The sequence below is a fragment of the Melanaphis sacchari genome, unplaced genomic scaffold, assembly GCF_002803265.2.
Source record: "Melanaphis sacchari strain LSU unplaced genomic scaffold, SCAv2.0 Contig4_pilon_pilon, whole genome shotgun sequence".
Classification (NCBI taxonomy): Eukaryota; Metazoa; Arthropoda; class Insecta; order Hemiptera; family Aphididae; genus Melanaphis; species Melanaphis sacchari.
Genome location: NW_020271335.1, coordinates 8,967,621 through 8,990,951, shown reverse-complemented (window position 1 = coordinate 8,990,951; position 23,331 = coordinate 8,967,621). Strand labels below are relative to the sequence as shown.

Sequence of the window (23,331 nt, the reverse complement as noted above, 5' to 3'; positions counted from 1 at the left end):
TTCTCAATATTTATTTATAATTATTTCATGTATGTGCAATTTTAGTAAAACCCTAAAAGTTTTCTAATGTCTATTTTTGTTTTAGTTTAAATTTACCCGAGGATTTACATTAGTAGTTTGGATACACTTTAAAATACAAACTTTCACTGTTAAAAAAAAAAAAAAAAAAAAAAAAATAGCGACGTAACTCAATATAATATTATTTTTGGTATATTAATATATAGTTTTTTCAACTATAGTAAAACTGTGTTAATTACACGAATTTTTAAAAATTTTAAAAAGGTGAGGTACTCTAAATGCAAACAAACAAAATTGAAAATTCAACATTTTATATTTTATTATTAGTTTCACTTGAAGTAAGAAAAATCTACCAAAAATGTTATTAATATTTACAGTAAAAAATTTCGTTGATTTTGTCATAATTAAAATGTATAATAGAATGACGAAGCAATCAAAACTAAATGGAGGCATAGGTTTCTATTGTAAAATTTATTAATTTTACACTGTTACAGTATTTATTTTGAACTCTGATTTATACAGCGTACTTGCGTACTATATATTGACATATTTTTAGATAAGTATACTGACTCTGAAATATGTATTTTCTTGATAATATAACTTATATATAATGAGTATTATATTTACATAATTAATTTTATTGTTTTAAATTAAGTATAATATATTCGTAGTTTAATAAGTATTGTATTACATGAACTCTCATTTTTTAAATTAAATAAAGGTTTATAAGACTGTATTAATAAATAATTTAATTTTAATTTAATTTTGATTTTCTATAATTTAAATTCTAATTAACTGCATAAGGATAATATATTATTTTGTTAAATTGTCATTTAATTAACGGTAAAATAAAATATATATATATATTCGATTATAATTTTTACCTGCCGTCTTCTTTTAGAAATATATAAAATCTCAGCATGATTTGTTCTATTTTCAATACTAAAACTAGAATCTAATTCTTCAATTTTTTCAATGTTTAATGTTATATTGTGTATCTATAATTCACTTAGGAAAGATTTTCTTTTTAATATTGAATACGCTTTGTTAAAAAAATTGTTTTTTTGCTTTTTTTTATTGATATTAACTTAATAACATGTATATGTTACCTAGGTGTTTTATTTTAGATTTCATTTGAGATTTCGACCGATTCAAATGTATAATGATAATAAATAAGATATTAGCTGGGTTAAGTGAGCGATGCGAAACGAGTAATATTACTACTCAATATTTTGGAGTCTCTATACCTATTGTAACAAGGTTTTTTTATAGTTTCCTATATTAATGTAAAACTATTTAGTGGACAATAATTTAATTGTATAATATAGTTAAATAAATTAATTTAATAATGTTTAGTCATAGACAATAGGCTGAAATTAAAGACAAGTGGTTAAATAGCAATTTTACTAAAACAATAGGTATATGAAATGCAACGATTAATACCTAACATAATAATAGAATTGAATGGGAACAATTATAATTTAATGTTTTAATAGATTAATTAAAATGTATTATTTTCATCATATTCATGTAATGTTCTGTATTTTATTAAAAATGTTTGTCTCACTTATTGACATGTTTTGTAGAAATAATAAATATAGATTACTGTTGGGTGATTATAAATTTACAACAAAATAAATTTATAATATATTACATACTATGTTATTTGGTACCTAGTCAATAGTCATTAAAAATTAAATTAGCTGCGAAATTTCTTTATCTTACGAAATTATTTATGTTTATATTTTGGGAATTCCACTTTACTGTCCATAAAGTAAAGATAAAAAATTGTTTAAATATCTTATAGGCTAAAGCCTCATCAATTTATGTTTAAATAAAAGTATTGCACTTTGTTAATATTATGCATGAATGGACATATTAATAGGAATTAATTTTTATAGTTTGATAGTAAAAGCAAGTTTTTTTTAAAAATATTATACATATTTAACAATGTTTTACTTTTTGTGACCATTTAAGTTTTAATATCATATAAAATTACTAATTAAAAATAATATTATTTTATATTCCTGAGTTTATCCAATTTGATTTGCATTATCCATTATATATATCCTATTGTTGATGAATGCCTGATTTTTCATATTCTTTTTGGATTAATGTCATCAGATTTTTCTTTATGTAATCATTTTAAATGTACCTAAAATCCAACAAAATACAAACCATCAAATTTTTTATCATTATTTGCACCCGCATTCAAGCAAACAATGAAGTGGGGTACTAGGGTCGCAAACATGAAACATGTGTTTGCATTAATATTTCTTATTTTACATCATAAGCATTTTATTGTTGTTTGAATCGTTCTGAGGATTGATAAGAAAAGAGTGGTAAATATTCTCGAGGAATGTTGGATTTATGACCGCTATACTTTGCGTTTTATAACAATAAATGAAATGATTTTTTTTTAATTTTGTTTAAAAAATTAAATTTAAAGATTGATTATCTTTTGTTTATTATTCTTATAATGACTATTCACTATCAATAATAGGTACTAAATATGTTTATTTTGTCGAGCGTTTGTAATAATTTGCAATACACTATACGTGGTGTTGAACTAGTTTCTTTATCATTCTACATAATATCGTTCTACAAAAACAGATATTGAAGTATTTCATAGGTAGTGATGAAAATATCAAATTTGTTGTGATTGATTTTTACTATGACTAATTGCTTCTGTTACATATCACTAATCTGTAATTAGTAATTACATGTTACTATTTTAGGAATATTTTATGGTATGTATTATGTTAAATAGAACCTTTATGAGTGTAAATAATTTGTTTTTTCTTTTTAAATGTGAATGTTATAAGATTTTAGGATTTATTACCAATAAATTATTCACATTTAAATTATTTAACACTGAAGTCAAAAAGATGATAGATATTTTATTGCAAATAAACCGTGGTTATTTATTGTTATTTTTTTAATTATTAAATATATAATCTTTAAAGCACCTAAGTTTTAAGTGAAATTGTAAAAATAATATTATGAATTAAATAGGTAGTTATTACGTTTTATAATATTATTTATTAAATTTTTTTTTTTTTAATTATTGTTAAAAATTGATCTTTAAAAGAACGTAATTTACATTAGTTAATTAGAAGTTACGGCTAATTTTGTGTAAATTAGTTTACAATGTGATATAAAGTATGGATTAGTAATACATCTCGACTGTCAGAATATAATTATACATTTATAGTAATGACTTAAATTTTTAAATATTTAATAATAATTCACGATAACAGTTCCATTTGAATCTGTAGGAAGGATTGTCAGGAATAAAGTTGAAGTGCATTGTTTGAATTAGAGGGTTAACGTTTGAGTTGAGTTTCACGTGAAATTGTTAATAATAAAGTTTTGAAAGTTTGTTGTAATATTATCTATTATTCTTTTTGTGAATATATTACGATGATAATGGTATTAATTATTATTATTTTTTGTTAATGCACATAAACCAAAACTCGTATAAAAGTATAGTAAGTACAAAATGTATTATGTTATTTTAGGAGAAATATTTATAAAAAAATAATAAAAGGATTTTACTCTATAAACAAATAAAAATCATTTAAAAACTACTTTGATGTTCTTAAATGGGGTTAAAGTCTAAAAAGCTTCTATAAAACTAACAATCCTTTAATAATTATAAATTGAAAACGTTTTATCGTTTATTTTTTTTTTATGAGGTTAATCGTGTTGCATGCTTATAGTGACCCAATTTTTAATACAACTACATTTTATTATTTATTTATTTTATTATGTTGAACTGTCCTGATGTCTTTAAAAGCTTTGTTTTAGTTTTCAAATGCATATAAAGCTGCATATATATGTATATATATAACAATGTTTACTGTTAAAATAACTTAAGTTACAAATACATTTCGTTATTAAGTAAATACAAATAATTATTTATCAATAAATGTAATGGTATTAATTAAGGTACAATTTTAAACTGTGACGATTTAAATTTATACAAATTATATTTTGTTATTTATTGTAGTTCATAGAAATAACGTAATTAACTAATTTAGTTAATTTTTCTTTTCTAAAATAGTTGAAATAATTTAATAGTATTACTTATATTAAGATAAATAATAATATTATCTTAACTTTCTTATTTATGGACAAATTTAATTATATACAATTTACTTTTTAACGTACTTATACTTATTTTAAGTAATTCATATGTTACACATTTTTTATATTCAGTATTTTAATAAATATTAAGTTTAATTTTATGACATATTTTTATTATATACTTGACATGGTTAATTTAATTACATTAATTTTCCTTAATAATGTTTGATATTTTTGCTAAAAAACTATATAAAATAATTTTAATAGTACGTCTTAATATTCAATTTTAAAAATGAAATAAAACGCATTGAATATACTTGCAATCTATATGTAAATTTAGTTTAGATACAGCCCGTATAATATGTGTTAAAACAACTACAATGAGCATTGTTCTCGTATTTTTATTCTAGTTGAATAACAAAATGGAATTTATCAAGTCGCTCGCTTATGAAATTAGATATTATTCCTACAATATTATTTGTATCATATCGGTCTTAAGTAATATAATATATTATAAAATTATAATGTTAATTCAAGGAAGAAATAATTTTTTAAATCTTTTGATATTTCAACTAAAATAAAAGTTATTGACTTGCGGTATTTTATTTATAGACAACTTAAATATACTGCGTTGTTTTATTAGTTAAAATGGTTATTCATTATGTTATTTACGTAAGTCATATGAATAATTTAAAAACACTAATATAATGTATAAGATGATACTTATTTAGAAACTTAATATACAATTTTTCGTGTAATTGTATCATGAAATTTTTATAATTTTATACATTTAAAATTAAACAATATCCACGAATTAAAATATAAGAGTTAATGCCGGGGAGCCCTCAAAACGTCTTCGACACCACACCCTTTGATTTTAAAAATCACAATAGACCCTCAACCCCCGCAGCTATCATATCAAATGGGTGTGGTACTATATTCTTGCTTTTATTATACTCGGTGTTCGATAATTTATTGTTTTATAATAGAAAATTTGAGGTGCTATGTCATGATTCACTCACTAAGCTTCTCGAGGGCAGTATTGTTACCTTTAGACTTTACGTATCGTCAGAATAATAAAATAACTATTGTATTGTTAATGAACCCTCAAGTATTCATCAAATGGATATAATGTTGTTTTAAAATGTGGATAAAACAAAAATAATTTTTTATATCTTACAGTTTCTTCTGAGTGAGTTATGATGTAAGATTAACTTAGTTTTAGATTTTAATTCTGGTTCCACGCCGGTAATCAAAAATATTTTAAAGATAGCAATAACGATATAATAAGGTTTTGGAGAAAGGAAAAACATAGTTGAGTAATAATGCTTTCTTCAAACAATAATAGTAGAGGTTATGTAATGAAAATTATGACATTTTTTTAGTATCTATTAAAAAAAGTGTGTTATTTATTGTTTTTACGTAAAAATAAATAGTCCACAGTGGATTTATTTCTTGAGGTGAATTACAATTTACACGTAGTTGAAAATGTTTTATTTAAAATAAATATAATATACTTTGGTATACGTTTTATTTGTCTTTGTTAATGTAATTAAATTGTAAAAAAATTGCTTTTTAACTTATTTTATAAATAATTTATGAATTGTTTTATTTGTATTTTTAAATTTAAACATTTTCTACCTAATCTTTTTCAGTATTATAATATTTAAGGTGGAACTGTAAACACAAAATATTTTGGATGATTTATTAATGATTTGTGTCAGTTATTAATTATTGTATTTCATTTATATCTTTTGTGTTTAAATTAAGTTTAGTATATTTATTTTTAACATAACAACTCGGTTGTCCCCCATAGAACTGATAATAAATTAATCAAAATATCTACAGGATACAAATATACAATAGAATATGTTATTCGTTTTGAAATTTGATATAATTATTTTCTATTTCTTTCATTATTCATTTTCAACAATAAGTAAAATAGTCTAGGTAATTGAAATTATTTAGTGTGAGGTATTGTAAGATAACATATTGATTAATATAAAAATATAAAAATAACAATATTGAGTTATAGCTTAAGCTATTTAAGCTTTTTACTTATTTATATCTATTAGCTGTAGACATTTTTAATTACTTTTTAATGATAAAAAAATATATATTGTTTGAAAAATTAAGTTTATATAAATTGGAAATTTGTTATAAATTAAAACAATTAAACATTAAATAATATTAGATGATTTATTTAATTACTAAATTTATTTAAATTTAATAAATAATAGTCGTATATTGTATAAGGTTAACATACATGTAATACATTAATACTCAAATTATACCTAAGACCAGACTAAGAATTTACAAGTGGAAAAATAATAAATAGATTTACGATACGACATAATATGTACTAAAAAATAATTATTCTAGATTTATTTTGATTTTCAATAATTATTTTTATTCAAATATTTTTTGAAAACTAACTTATCGTGTGAAATATGTATTATTTATGTTATTTATGATTGATGGACGATGGTGATAACATTAATTACCTATTTTTTATTTATTTTATGTTATAAAAATGTTTATTAATTTTGTATTCAAATTATTAACGTAATTTAGTAATTGGGCATTAGCAATAATAAAAACATGTTAACTCGAATTCTATAAGTAATATTATTGATAGTACATATTATAATCATCATTCATCAATATACCATATAACCTTTGCAAAAATATAATTCTATTGTTAAGCATTAATACATTATCGCATATGTTTGTAATTAATTTGATAATTCGTGTTTGTATTTTGTATCTACTCGTTATTAATATTTCAAGATGTATGAATAAGTGTATAGAATTGCATGAAGATAGATATTAGAAGTAAAATTACATTCACCTGCATTGATTTGTCCTAACAATAACGATTCTGTAGAAACTTTGAATGAAATAAACCAATTATTAATCTCAATTTATTTGATCACGTGTTACAGGCATCCATGAATTTGCCTGCGGACAAAGCAAAACTCCTAAAGCAGTACGATGACGAAAAAAAATGGGACTTGATTTGTGATCAGGTATAATAAATGTATTTTTTATTATAATTTTATCATGATATAAAATTATAAAATTTAGTAAAAATTATCATAGATTATTAATTATTAAATTTGCACAGCTGTGTAATTTTCTATTTTTCTAATTTATTTTTTCCTCGAAACATTCTTCAATACCTGTGAAAATATTATCTAAACTATATTATCATTGACATCTGAACTTGTAAATAAAAAACACAATATAAATTTAATATTTCTCCTCAGTATAACATAGATTTTTACGTGTGATACTATTAAGGTAGTAAATAAATAGTTGTTAGATAATCTTTTGAGTTACGTTACACAATTATGTAATTTTTAACTTTATATAATAAAATATATTTTAAAATAGACCATAATTATTTTGATTAAAAATAACTATTAATGGTTTTTAAATTAATTTAGTAAAAAATGGATCTAATTAAGTGTCACTAATAAGATATTGCTTAATCAACCCCTTCGTGCTAACTTACACCCTTAGTATATAAGCTTTTTGTATAACTTATGTATAGATTGTTTATATTTATAGTGATTATTTATAATTATATATTTTATGTACATTTGTACAGTTACACATGTGTATTGTATTACGGCATAATTACATATTATATCGTGTAAATACATATTAATATTATATAGTTTATTAAACTGTATACATAGATCTTATTCGTACCAAAGCTGTAGTTCCAAATTTGTGGGAGATGAATGATTTGAGTTTAGGGTGTTTAAACATAATTATTTAAATACTATCTTTCAGTTCCCCAAAATATCTGCATTTTCGTACTATAGTTTTATATTATATTATAATTTATAACCTTATAGTTTATTTTTTCAATGACTTTAAAATTTTAAATACTGTAATATTTTACCAAAATAAATATTTTTTAAAACACACTTTTAAATCTTGTATTACACATATCTTAGAGGTTGTCTTTTTATAATAGTATTTAAATAATGTTTATGTAATTTGTTATATAGTTAGTTGTTGCGTTTAAATAAGTTTGTTTTTAGTATTGTGTCTAACTAAGCAGAGTGGCGCAGTGGAAGCGTGCTGGGCCCATAACCCAGAGGTCCGTGGATCGAAACCACGCTCTGCTAAGGAGTTTTTTTGCAAGTTATTTACTTATTTAAATTTGTAGGATGATATTATTTTATGACAAAGATGATTTTCTTAATCATAACATTCATAACTATTTCTGTTTAAAAATAACTTATAATATATTTATTTAATTTAAAATGACCGTAGTATTGAATATTGTAGTCATTAGATATATTTATATTATGATAAAATATTTTTCATAGATTGTGTTATATATATTTTAGTAAATTTTAAATAATTATTTTCATTTGTAGTCTTGTATTAATTTAATCGAGTGATGTTGTAAGAGCATCGTTGCATCGCTTAAACGTTTTATTCAGTATCGTTCCCACCGTGGTGTACCGGTAGGACCGGATATTGTACATTCACGAGTATATCAGACACATGTCGCCGTATTTCATTATGGGATTACGTCATTGTAAAGCTTTTTTTTTTATATAGACTATGATGTTTGTATAATTATCATAATTTCCCGTCTTTTTAATTTATGTACAATTTAAGATCTGATGTCTTTATAAATAAAGGTCGTACTTTTTTTATTTAATTAAAAAATAATAACTGTACGATAATGAATGATTATTGAGAATACTTTTTTCACTTTAGTGTACATTTCAATGCCAATTCAATTACGATAATTATTTTCTGTAAATTTGTTCGTGACGAATTTTAAACTTTTTAGACAACGTGTAATAAATAATTAATGTATGACAATACGTAAAATTTTTATTTATTACCTGTTGATAATTTGTATAAGCATCAATAATATTAAATTATATCTTTAGAATCATATGTAAATATGTAATATACTAATATATTATGTATGGTTTTAGATTCTAAACGGAGCGATAAATGTATTTTACTTTATAATGGTGTGTATGTGTATTTGTTTTTTGTGTCATTTTTATTTTAGAAAACGTGCTTCATTTTTCGACTTTAATATATTTTCTAGCAAGTAGCTAAGTGAAATTAGTTTGTATCTTGAGGGGAGAAGTCAAAAGTAAAAAATTCATAATAGTTTTCTTAATAACTGATAAAGATAAAAAATATTAGGGAAAAACGGTAATTTTTATGCAAAACTATTTTTTAACCTGGTCGTTTTAACAAAAAAAAAAAAAAAAATAATAATAATAATAATAAATTAATAACAGTAGTTAATATGTCTTCACTAAATGTTTATATTAACATTTTCTACGTATGGTGTGATTAAAAAAATAAATATTTTATTAAAATAATTAAAAATGTTTATCAATTGTTATCAATGTTTTCGAAAAAATTAACTTAACCTTCTGTTTTATTAAATAGTAAAATAAATTAATTTTATAGCATTAATGAAAATCATATAAATACACTTAGTAATATAGACTGACAAATCATCTTCACTTAGAATTGTTTTTCGTATGTTTTAATAATTTATTATTGGATTTAAATTTAATACATACATTAAAATAATATATTCAATGACGAAATATTCTTAACATACCTAGTGTACAGAAGATCGGTTACCTACTTTTCCCTTTTTATTAAATACATACATTTTAAAACTGAGTCAGATTATATTTAGGTTTACATGATACCATTTATTATAAATATAAGTATTTATGATCAAATGATAAAAAATTATACACAACTTTTAATTTTCAAAGAAGTTTTTTTGGAGAACTATTGACTGATTATTTTTATTTATTTAATTATTCTAAATTATATTTAAACATGATTTTGAAATTTCTTATTATACATGTCTTTAAAAAGTATTAAAATTTGATCAAAATTTTTGGATTATTTTTATCAGATTTTACATTCTGCTAATTTAGTCTTGTTAAATGAATATTGTAAACGTATAAATATATTAAGATCACCTACCTTGGATTATCTTTTTAAATAAAAAATTAACATACATTTATTTTAGAGGAAATATGTATATAATGATAACAAATACTTCCTGTATATAATGTATAGTGCCCTATGAATCAAGACGAGATTAGACCGGTCTCTCATTTTATTAAATTGGAGTTAAGATGAAAAGGTCGACGATTACCCAAAACATTAATATTATTAATTAAACTAATTACATTTAGTATTATTATAACAGTTTATTTAAGAATTTTATGCCTTTTTATATTACTAGTTAAAAGTATGTTTTATTCTAGATTTGTCGAATATAATTTAACCATCTTAGTCATTAAAAATTCAGAATAATTTAAGGGATTAACTAAATACTCGTATGTGTATATTTATAATATTATTGTAATGTTATGTACCATAATATTTTTATGACTTTTAAATTTAAATTTTATTTTTACAAATTCTTGAAATTTTTTTGTCAGTGATAAATATCAATTTTTGGTGTGAAACGTTTACAAATATACGTATAGTTTTCGTTTGTAACCTTGAAATGCACAAGAAAAATTGCAACTTTCAAATAAACATAAGTAAGTTTGAATTATAGTGGGTCCTCGGGTCACGGCCCCTGATGGACCAACAAGGTTGAGCCCACCTGCCATTAATATCTGAGTATTTATTTTTATATTTCTAGGCTTGTTGTTTTAAAAAAGTATGATACAATAAATAAAAACAAATAAATTGTTTGTTTACTTGTAGACTTGACATTTGTAATGTTTTATTTCTGCAAATTTAATTGAAATACTTGAAATTTCTTAGTTTAAATATATTATTATTTTTACTATTGTTGAAATTTTAATAAACTTTTTACATTATTTTTAATCTTCAAATATTTTTAAGATACGATTCTTGTGTCAACATATCCCTAGTTTTTCATATATTTGTTAATCAGAGTTTGAAAAAAAGAAACAATTTCCAAAAAATAATTAAATATTTTAATTAGAATCTACTGAAACGAAATGATGATTTGGTATATTTAAATAAAATAGGATCTGGCAACCTAGATATTAATTAATGTAGTTTTTTTACATTTTCTATTAATTGCTACTTAACTGTACTAATCACTATTATATTTTAATTACTAAAATTTAATTTTATATTCTAGCATAAATCATTATTCATTATATTAACTAAAAAGAGGCTATAATTTATAATTCTCTAATGGTATCGTACATAATTATATAATAATCTATAATCGTATAGATATATTACTTGCTATCCCTGTGTACTTTGTTGTTCGTAAAAAAGGCATCAGCGTTAAATTTGGTTGCTTAATATTAAAATTTAGGGTAACGCATGTAAATAAATAATATTTTTGGTTTTCTGATTTGTGGTGTACAGGAATCTAAACAAAAAAAATGTTTTTAATTTGACCATTTAACAGCAACATTTTTTAAAATTATTTTTCTTTTCTTTTTTGTTGAATAACCCTAATTTGATTTACTTTTCATTCTAAGCCAAAAACCAATAACTCATAAAGTTTCAACAGTGTAAAAATGTTTTTCACTGTTATACTACATCAACTATTCGCTAAAATACTAATTCCGGAGGTTATTGGATGAAAATAATAATATTTTGATATGCGTGTTTACTAATTATTAAAAAAATTAATAACTCAATCTTTCATTAACTTACACTCGTAAAATCAAGAATAGGCTTAAAACTTGCTCCGCGATGAGGTCTTTAATTAAAAAATAAATTATGATAATCGGATAATTAGTTTAAGATAACTATAATAACGATGAAAAATTTTCATTTTTACAATTATATACAAAATAAATGTATAATATATAATATTTGTTTGACATTATAATGTATTTGATTCATTATTTGTTTTTTGTTTCATAAAAGTAAGAAATCTGCATTATATATTCAATATTATGTATATTATTAATTATCAATGTATTATGATGATATAAAAAACATCGAAAAATATTTCCAGATATTAGATTTTTTTTGTAACTTTCCTATCTTTTTATAAGATAATTTATGATATGATTATAATGATTAATGAGTAGTACAAATAATGGGAATAAAAACTATAATAAGTAATAAACTAATAAATATACTTTATTTATAAGTTGAATAATGCGAAATAAACGTATACTAATTTTGGATGTTCGTTATTTGATAATTATTGTATTAATTATTTATATTCTTTGTGTTTTTAAAGTATCTAAATTTATTAATTACAATATTTTAGCATAGTTATGTAAAAATAAAAAAGTTAATTCTACTAAATAGAAATGTATTAAAGATAAAAATGAAGTAAACAATGGAAAATTGATAAAAAATTGTGTTAAAAAAATCATTGCATCGATGACGGCGAATAATTGTTATTTATTTATCTAAACTAATTAAAATTTCATATTTATATACATTTTCTGTTCAAGCTTTTAATTATACATGAGCGTATAATTTTTTTTATAATTAGGTGTTTATATAGAAGGTGCACAAAGCAGTCAGTATTTCTAGTTTTATTTGGTTTTTTAAATTTACGTTACGGTACAGATAACCAACCAATAGAACCCTATTTATATCGGTTTGGAGTTTGCCGTTAAATGCAAATTAATTAGCTCATTATTCATCTATGTCTGTGTGTATGTTTATATCGTCTAAAATCCTTTTTTAGTGGCGACGTGACACATGAAAGCGGCCGACTGTGACCCTCCCTATTTAATTGTGTTTTTATGAACCACGGACTGTAATGAATACACATAGGATATATGATGGGTATTCATTATATCTATGAGAATGAAAATAAATAATGAATGCGTTTAAGATCTTTTGCTCCAAATGTTAGAAATTGTATCCACACAATACCATGATAATATGCATTTTTATAAAAACTTTTCTTATGTGAAACCAGTTTATTTTCTTTTAACAGATCTTTAAATCATTTTTTTTCCAAAACTATTTTTTGATATTAGGCTTATGCTGAATCTTGTACTAAACTATTATTAATTTTCGTGTCTGTTTTGGTAATCAGCAGTTACCAGAGAACTGAATTGTAAAATATTACAGTATATAACTAATAATTTTGTTAATTATATACTGTATTACCTATAACTGATCATTTTTTTTTATAAATTAAAATTTTAAATATCCAAATGTGGATCTTAACAGTTAATTTCAGTGCCCATTTTTTATCATGATGAATTATGAAGTTATAACTAAATATTAAATATTTAAGAGTTAAAGAGGCTATAGCTATGGTAATAATTTTAGGTCTCGTATTGTCGTATTACATTATTATGTAGGTAGGCTAAATGATTCATTTTCGTTCATAGAACTTTTTCATTATTTATGATTCTATGCTACATGCACACATTGATAGTCAAGACATACACATATCATAATTTAGAAAATTTAGTTTGAATTTTGTTGAATATTTTTCTTTATGTATTATATATTACAATGTCCTTATCAATTAAAGTAGATCTATAAACAAAAAGAGATATAATTAATTATCATTTGTAGATGATGGCTTAAACTTTTAAATTGTTACAAAAATCGTTGTTTGTTGTTTAATGTATGACAATTTTTTTTTTTTTTTTGAATAAATGTTAAAAACTATGATTTTTTTTCATGAACAAAATTATGATAGACGCATACAATATTATTTTAGTAATTACTTTGTACAATTAAATTATATGTTTATTATATTATTATCTAATTATGTTGGTATACATAATATTATTCAATACTTTTTTATAAGTCATAATATTAAAAAAACATTGATTTAATTGTTTATTAAAGATATATGTCTGATAAACTATTTTATTCTTATTTGGAACCATACACAAATATAGATATAAAAAAGTTAAATTAATCTACACATATATGTGTGTGTATAATATTAATAGGTAAAAAGTGATGATAATCTACTGTCAACTGATAAAATACGTAAATGTATATTATCTGTCGTGATTACCTATTTAATTTATATTATATTACAATATTATTTAAAATTCATTGTGGTCAAATATAATAAATTAATAGGTTTTTTATTTTTCATTTTTGGTTGAAACCTAATTTGTTTGATTAAAATAATAAAATGCAATAAGATGATTATATATTTTATCATATATGAAAACCCTTTTTATGTAATGATTATTATTGATACATGGCAAATTTTTGTAAATATATTGTGAAACATACCCAATATACAAAATATATCTTATTACTTATTAGCTATTACATACCCCAAAAGGTATATAATAGATTTGTAATAACTTCATCAATTGTATCAGGATATGTTTAGTAATTATATTTATTTAATTAAAATAATTTTAAGTTATCATAATGTAACGGTTGGTACCTATACACTCTACAGTATTATACCAACACATTTATACATTTAATTATTAATTAGTTTTAAATACATATTTGTAGTTTCATTTTGTACAATAGAACAAAAGATTATAAAATTCGCGTGTCAACATTATTACAATAATATAGTAATTTTATTACTCTATTTAATAGGTTTTCTTAAGGTTAAGCAACAATATAGTGTATTGGTCATATTAGTATTTATTGTACTATTTGTACTGTACTGTTTTCAATGATATTGGTTATCTTCATTTGAAAAAGTCTCGTTAGAAAGTTAGAAAAACTACCTAGCTTGATCGATTATTACTGGAAAATGCAATAATAAATAATTAATAACCAATATGTTATTATAATCAAACGTATTCTTGTATTATGTGGGCAGTGATATGAGTCATAATTCTCCGTTAACCTCAGTTAGCTCAGTCGAGGTCAACCGTCCATATTGAATCTGCATCTTTGCCGAGGGAAACTATTAAAACATAAACATACCTACATCAACACTTCTCTCATGTATATACTTACACATACACACGCACGCACGTACAAATATATACATATTATATTATAAGTTGTATATACTTATATTTTTTTTTTTGTACCTACTCGTCTGTTGAAAACATAATATGATGTCAGATAAATAATAATAATAGACCGCTTGTAAATTACTGGTAGGTAGTATTATAAATTATAATAACGTAATATGTATACTTATTAGTTACCTATTTAATTTCGATTTAAACTTGTGCAGTCGTATTGTATGTATTGTGTGCAGTAAAAAATACAACACCACAACAAAAAATGAAGTGTTATATATCGCATAATAAATATTTCACATCGAAATATTTTTACACTTTATGTTTTTTAGGTGTCTACTTGGAGGTTTTAACGATTTGAATATTAATATTTCATGTGATACATTAATACACTATACAACAAACATGTATTTTTTAAATAATAGTTTCTTTTAACATATTTATTTATATTTAATTTTTTATTTGATCCCTGATTCCCTAGTAACATAAAATATTAATGATGTTTAAGTATCTTTTCGTGCAAACCTATATATACCTACGTATTTACACAATAGATCATTTAATACATTACTATTTACTTTTAGTTTTCGTGTCTATATTTTTTAATACTTATTACTTATTATTTTATTTAGTTATTATTAGTTTGTAATGCTGACTTATTGTTACATTTTTTTAAATATTATTGACTTAGATGCTAAGTAGTATTATAATAAGTGATAGATTTTACATCACAACATTCTTGAAATTATTTATAAGTAGTTGATATTTCCTATGTTTAAAGATTGTGTTTATTTTTTTTTTGTAATTCAAATTTTGCAAAACGTTGTGTACAAAAAAAAATATCACTATTATTATACAATTCCTTAGGTGTTTCAAAAATAAACGTAGGTACTATATATAAACATATATCCATTAGCCATAAGTCTTATAATATGTATTTAATAATATAAAATATTATTATTTATATGAACACATCTTTATTTATTATATGATTTAGACAAGTTTCATTAATGTTTTTTTTTTTAATTTTTTTAACTAAATTGCTTTTTAGTATAATTGTACAATATAAAATATCTAATATTTATATTCGAAAAAAATATTTTAGTACTATTAAATGTATAGTATTTAAAACCATTAAAAAATTTAAGTATACAGAACAAATAATTTACTAAATGGTTATCAAAGAGCCCTTTGTTCAGAAAATAGTCTTGCACGTTCACAACGTGGTACATATCAACTCTCCAGTCTCCATTCCGTGACTAATGTAATTTATAAATTTATTTGAATAAAAAATTATTGTTTGTTTTTCTTTAGGAAATGGTTCAAGCTAAAGATCCGCCAGCTCACTATTTATCTAGACTCCGTACATATTTAGATCCAAAAGCTTCCCGAAGTTCAAGAGTAAGTGAGTTTTTTTAAAAAAAAAAAAAAAAAAAAAAATGTATATTTTTAATATAATCTTTAACTTAATTATTAAATGTTAATTTTTTTTATAGAAGCGAAAAATGGTCGGAGATGCTACTTCTACGCAAGTTTTACGGGATCTAGAAATATCTCTTAGGACCAATCATATAGAGTAATATCAACATTTATACTGAATATGTTTTTTTGAATTTATAACTAATTACTAATTTGATAAAATAGATGGGTTCGTGAATTTCTAGATGATCAAAATCATGGTCTAGATTCGTTGATTGACTATCTTAGCTTTAGATTAGTGATGATGCGCCATGAATATAGGTCTTGTGTAGATGTGACTAATGTCTCAACCGAAAAAATCGCTCAAGGTTATTTGAATGTTTTAGCTTACATTTGTAATCCAATAGTTTGGAAAATGATTGATTTTAGAATTTGTTTTGTTTACGTTTACGTAGGTAATCATATTCACACGAATGGGATTAGTAACGGTAATGTAACGAATCACGCGAGACCTACTTTAGACGTATTAGATAGCCCTGGGATCAAACGGAGATCGCGACACGCTGCAAAGCTAAATATGGGCGATACTAAAGATGATATACACGTTTGCATAATGTGTTTACGGGCTATCATGAATAATAAAGTAAGAACTTAATTCAAATTAAAAAAAAAGTATAATAGTTGAATGTTTTGGTTGAGTCAATATTAATTAAAGTATGATTTGAAGCTTGATTATGTGCTTGTGTACATATTAATAATGATAAGCAGCTATTTGTGAAATTAAAAATGGCGTTTGACCTAAATGTCTGCTTCTCATTTTTATTATATTGATTGTACATTTGAACTTTAATCAAACATAGCATATTTTTTTGCCAGTTTTATGGTATTTTCATTAAGGTCTTATATAGTTTGTACATAAAATGTGACCTTTAAAGGTTAATATACATTTTCCACACATGTATTTTTCGTGTCATCATATAAATTACGTATTTAAAATAATTTGTAGTATAGAATCTCAATAAATCAAAGCCCGAGGGAACAAAAAAAAAAAATAAAAAAACACCGAAAAATGTATTGTACCGTTGCCAGAAGATATTTTGATGAAATACGGTGATTTTCAGTGGGGGTGTTGGATGGCAAAGAACACAAAATTAATAAATAGTAAATAGCGTGTACTTTACTGGTCTAACCCTAAGTCGATTAAATTTAAATGTGACCAGCCAATTACAATATTTTGAAGTTACATAAATAATTTTATTGTTTTAAATTTTAAACGTTTGTTTCATAATTAATGTGTCTTGCAATTAAAAATAAAAAACCAATATTGAATTTGTTAATGTAATTTATTAAAACATGATTAAACAATAAAACTGGTTTAAAAATTATAACTTATTGCAACTATTGACCTTAAAATTCAGAAAATTTAAATTGTTGGTAAAAATATGTATGTAAGAGAACTTAGTACTGATTCCTCAAACATATTGGTGAAATTTAATCTTCACAGCTTTACTTGTAGTAATATTTGGAATATCAGGTATGGCTTAGTATGATATTATTAAAATCAAATTCTTGGTTTTTTTTTTTATTTATCAAAATTACTAATTAGGTCTAACTCATTACCAAAATTCAAACTCTAAATTGAAGATAAAAAAATATTTTCACTAAAAAACTTGTTAAAAAAAGCATATCATCGTTATATCAAAATACATTCATTACTCTGCTCAAAATCTAAAACTGTAACGCATAATCAGTGATATGAATGCTTTTCAATTAATTTAATTTATCATGGTTTAATTTACTGTTTCAGTATGGATTAAATATGGTGATTCAACATACTGATGCAATTAATAGTATAGCATTGAGTTTAATGCACAAAAGTTTGAGGTATATTATTATAATTTGTATGTTTAAAATTAATATACTTATGTACCTGTGTATACATTTCAGGACAAAAGCTTTAGTACTAGAGCTTTTGGCTGCAATATGTCTAGTAAAAGGTGGTCATGAAATCATTTTATCTGCATTTGACAATTTCAAAGAAGTCTGCCAGGAAAAAAAACGTTTCCAAACCTTAATGGACTATTTTATTAATTATGAAGTTTTTCATATAGAATTTATGGTATGTATATTCAGTTGCTTTTTTAACACTTCTTAATCTAGAATATTTTAATTTCATAAATTTTATTTAAAGGTTGCTTGCATGCAATTTATCAACATAATTGTACATTCTGTGGAAGATATGAATTTTCGGGTTCATCTGCAATACGAATTTAGTACTCTAGGGCTTGATGAATATTTAGTCAAAATTAAACATACAGAAAGTGAAGAACTTCAGGTTCAAATTTCTGCATATCTTGATAATGTATTTGATGTAGCAGCATTAATGGAAGATAGTGAAACTAAAACAGCTGCTTTAGAAAAAGTAGAATCTCTAGAAGACGAACTTGCACATGTATGAAAAAAAAAAAAAAATCAAAATTAGTTTTAACTAAAAAACTTATAATAATTAAATTATTTATTCAGGCGCATGATAGATTAGCTGAATTAGAACGTGAATCATTAGCTCAATTGGCTGCATTAGAGAGTTCCCTTGGAATGGCTCGAGCTGAAAGGGATGCAGCAGCAGAGAGCAAACGCACAGTTGAAGAAGAAGTAGCTACACTACGGAGAGTTGTAAATGATCAAAAACGTGAATCTCAATCAAGGCAGTTCATGCTTGAAGAAAAAATTCAAGAATTGATTTCACGAGGAGCTCAACCAGACTTAAGTAATAACTTAAGCTTTATCATTTTTGTTTTGATTTTTAATAATTTTGTATTTAGGCTCTAGCAGTGGTATTTCAAGTTGTTCCTCAACTGGAAGCAATAGTATTTCTGCATCACCTCCACCACCACCACCACCGCCACCACCACCACCACCTCCTCCATCTACTGCTTCTTCATTAGCTATGCCACCTCCACCACCCCCACCACCACCAATATCTCCAAAACCAATTGGTATACATATTCCACCACCACCTGCACCACCATTAGCAGGTACAATGCAAGCACCAGATGGAGCTATGACTATTAAACGGAAAGTTCTGACCAAATATAAGTTACCAACTTTGAATTGGGTTGCAATGAAGCCAAATCAAGTACTATTTTCCTTAACTTTTATCATTTATATTTTTAAGTTCTTTAATTCATTTATTTTTATAAAATGTAGGTTCGTGGTACTATTTTTAATGAGCTAGACGATGACAAGTTACATTCTGTAATAGATTTTGGTCAGTTTGAAGAGAAATTTAAACTGACAGCTGCTGGCCGAGCGTTGATTAATGGTAATTCTGATCAACATGATGGGTTAATGACATATCCTAGTAAACGAATGAAGAAACAAGATAATATTTCTCTTCTGGAGCATACTCGCTTAAGAAATATTGGTTAGTAATAGAAACTTTTAAATTTACAAAATATCTTCTAATATATAATTTAAATATTTATATAGCTATTTCAAGAAGAAAACTTGATATGTCAGTTGAACGTGTTATAATGGCTGTCAATTCATTAGACTTGAAACAAATACCTTTAGAAAATGTTGAAATTCTTCAACGAATGATCCCTACTGACCAAGAGGTAAATATTAATATTATATCTTAAGATTTTTTTAAATTTATTTGTGCATATATATCACGAACAAGTTTTTCAAATTCTGAATCACTGTTTGTTTTACTACTGAACACTCCTTTTCTTAACGTCGTTCTTAACATTGGATGATGTTTATGTACCATTTTAGTTATTAAACATTTTACTCTTTCTTTGTGTATAATTTCCAAATGAGTGCAAATATTTTGATTATAATCATTCATGATATTAGACCATGCATCATTTTTTTCTTGAATCTCCTTGATCCACTTAGTACTTTTTTTTATATCTAAATAATATTTTCTGATATAATAGCCTTTAAAATATTTTTGAATATGTGTCGCTGCTTTATTATAGTGATCAATGGACTTAAGTACAAATGTTTTTATTAATAGATTATTGAAATACCTAAAATATAATGACTGTCACTAATTAAATAAACATACTCATGTAATTGTTGGTATACTTTCTAGTAATGTATCCGTTCCAATGTTTTTGAATGACTTTAGCTGCAATATTTAACTTTGAAAAGTAAAGTCTTGTATAATAACCTCTATAATGTCGTTGAATAGTTATTGCAGCCATCTTATTTCTCTCAATAAATTGAGTCCCATTTTTTTGTTTCAATTTTAATATATTATCTATGCTTCTTTCAGTACGAATTATATTTTCAACAAAAACCATCCTTTAAATTTTTAGTTGAAATTCAATTATTTTGTGACTAAGAAATGTTTGTTTTATTTATATTAACAATTAATAATAATAGATACTAGTCATTGAAACCACTATTTATAATATTAAAATTTAATAAAAACAATTTACTTTATTAATATTTGCTTCAAACTGATTATATCATATTTAACATAATCATAAAATTTGATAAATAAGACCACTAACTAGTCTCTTGTTTTGATATCTTTTTTCAGTTTTTATTAAGTTCAAAATATTTCAAATTTGATTTATGTATAAAATTATTATTGCTCCTCTCAAATTTTTTTTTAATTGTAGGTAAAATCTTATAAAGAATATCAGCTGGAGAAAAAAGACATAAATATGTTAACAGAAGAAGATAAGTTTTTAATGCAATTAACTAAAGTTGAAAGACTTGCCACTAAACTATCTATAATGAGCTATATGGGTAACTTTATGGATAACTTGCATTTAATATCACCAGTAAGTTAACCTATGACTTTTGATAAGTCCAAATTTATCTATATTGTTTCAATTCTAGCAAGTGCATGCCATTATATCAGCTTCAAGTTCTGTAAAGAATTCCAAGAAGCTACGTCAATTACTGGAGATAATACTAGCATTTGGTAATTATATGAACAGTGCAAAACGTGGTCCTGCGTATGGATTCAAACTACAATCATTAGATACCTTGGTTGATACCAAGTCAAGTGACAGGCGTATTAGCCTTCTGCATTTTATTGTTGATACTATCAGATCTAAAATGCCAGAAATCATGAATTTTGATTCAGAATTCATGTACATTGATAAAGCAGCAGCTGGTATGATTAATTTTATGTTATAAAATATTATTATTATTAAATATAAATTGATATTCTGTTTAGTGTCATTGGAAAATGTTATAACTGATGTTAATGAGTTAGAAAAAAATATGGAAATTGTAAAGAAAGAATGTGAAACACGAGGTTACGGAAATGCTCAACATGTAATAGTTCTTCGAGATTTCCTTAATAATTCTGAAGACAAACTTAAAAGATTAAAAAATGAGACTAAAACTGCCCAAGAATCATTTAGGGATTGTGTAGAATATTTTGGCGAATCACATCGAGGCACAGATGCCAATACATTTTTTTCTATGCTTGTTAGATTTGTTAAAGCATTCAAGGTAAACAAAAAATAATAATATTTTTAAAGACTTTTAAATAATATATAATATAATTTACAATAAACATATTTTATGTTAATTATCATTCATTTTTAGTATTTTTCATTGTTATACACAATATATTACAGTGGTTTATTTATACAGTGTGTATCTAAAAGATTTTAGAATTTAAAAAAATAATTCTAATCAACAAATAAAATTTTTTAAATACACTTATATATGTAGTAATTGTAGTATATTGTTATTATAGTATTAATCTTACTAAAAATTTGCTATTTATATTAAAAAGTTACTGTACAATGATTTTCTGTAGGCTGTCGATATTGAAAATGAACAAAAAAAGCGATTAGAAGAAGCTGCATGCCAAATTAAATTAAAAGGTAGTACTGAGAACCTAGCTGCCAAAAATAAAACAAATCACAAATTACAACAAGTACGTCCATATTATAATGAATATACAATTTAAATTGGTTACAAGATTTGTCGATTAAATAAATTAAGTTTGTGTAACATAACATTTATCTTGCATGTTGTGTTGTAATGTTTTTATAATTGTTTACTGAAAAATAAGTATTATTTTAATATATTTATATTTTTTTGTTTGCTTTTTATCTCTAAAGATTGATGTTTGGTTGTGGTATACACTAGTATTATAATAGTTGTAATGCATTAAAAAAGTATTTCATGTTTTGTTATTTATAATTTAGAAATAATGTTTGTTTAAATTTAGAATTAATGTTTGGTGTTTGTATTTTGTTTTCTTTTATTTCTTATGACAACACACTAATTATTAATTTAGAAGGCTTAAATCATTAGTATAAGCTCAATAATTTGCTTGAAGCTTTAAATGGACGTGCACTACATAACACGACACTGGTGTTGGATCAAAATCAAATTAATTTAGGTACCAATCCAATTATATTTAAAATTATTATGTATGGAAGGAAAAATGAAGTGTTCTAATATTTACTAATTGTGTGTTCTTATTTTACCTGAAATTGGATTGGTAATAAATGCACCTTGAAAATTTAAGTTCTATTTAAGGTATATCATTTATTCAGTGTAATAGTATAATATTATTCTTCAATCAATTTTACTACAGTAGATTCATCACAATAAATTATTTTAACTAAAAGTATAATATATTAGTTGATTAATTTATATATCTAATTATTTAACTGTTTAAATATATATTTAAGTGCTTAACTGTATGAGTAGAATTTGGATTTGTTTGAATAATTTAGCTAGTAAAAAAAAAAAAAAAAATATGAATGTTTTAAACCAAAATATTTTTAATGTTTTTTTTTCTATTAATTTTAATTTACCATTTATTAATAACATAAATTAATGTTAAAATATAATTCTTAATCATTATTTTTACTTGACATTTCATTTTTCCCTCTTCATAAATGTACTA

General features: G+C 23.4%; 1 protein-coding gene and 1 non-coding gene across 3 annotated transcripts in view; both read left to right on the top strand.

Moving 5' to 3' along the window:
- The window catches only part of LOC112598922 (formin-like protein CG32138), a 28,752-nt gene that overhangs the window by 4,668 nt on the left and 753 nt on the right, over window positions 1-23,331 (top strand). The window contains exons 2-17 of one of the 2 annotated variants that reach the window (XM_025345589.1): window positions 7,053-7,136; window positions 16,329-16,415; window positions 16,511-16,590; window positions 16,659-16,801; window positions 16,889-17,076; window positions 18,241-18,317; window positions 18,381-18,552; window positions 18,625-18,885; window positions 18,957-19,200; window positions 19,256-19,569; window positions 19,641-19,857; window positions 19,923-20,050; window positions 21,068-21,232; window positions 21,291-21,570; window positions 21,634-21,914; window positions 22,228-22,347. In XM_025345589.1, coding sequence (XP_025201374.1) covers window positions 7,053-7,136; window positions 16,329-16,415; window positions 16,511-16,590; window positions 16,659-16,801; window positions 16,889-17,076; window positions 18,241-18,317; window positions 18,381-18,552; window positions 18,625-18,885; window positions 18,957-19,200; window positions 19,256-19,569; window positions 19,641-19,857; window positions 19,923-20,050; window positions 21,068-21,232; window positions 21,291-21,570; window positions 21,634-21,914; window positions 22,228-22,347 — 2,841 coding nt within the window. Of the gene's footprint in view, window positions 1-7,052; window positions 7,137-16,328; window positions 16,420-16,510; window positions 16,591-16,658; window positions 16,802-16,888; window positions 17,077-18,240; window positions 18,318-18,380; window positions 18,553-18,624; window positions 18,886-18,956; window positions 19,201-19,255; window positions 19,570-19,640; window positions 19,858-19,922; window positions 20,051-21,067; window positions 21,233-21,290; window positions 21,571-21,633; window positions 21,915-22,227; window positions 22,348-23,331 lie in introns of those variants that run through there. The other variant, XM_025345590.1, reaches the window with a different exon arrangement.
- On the top strand, window positions 8,178-8,249 carry Trnam-cau. The gene has a single exon. It is a non-coding gene; the product is annotated as a tRNA-Met (tRNA).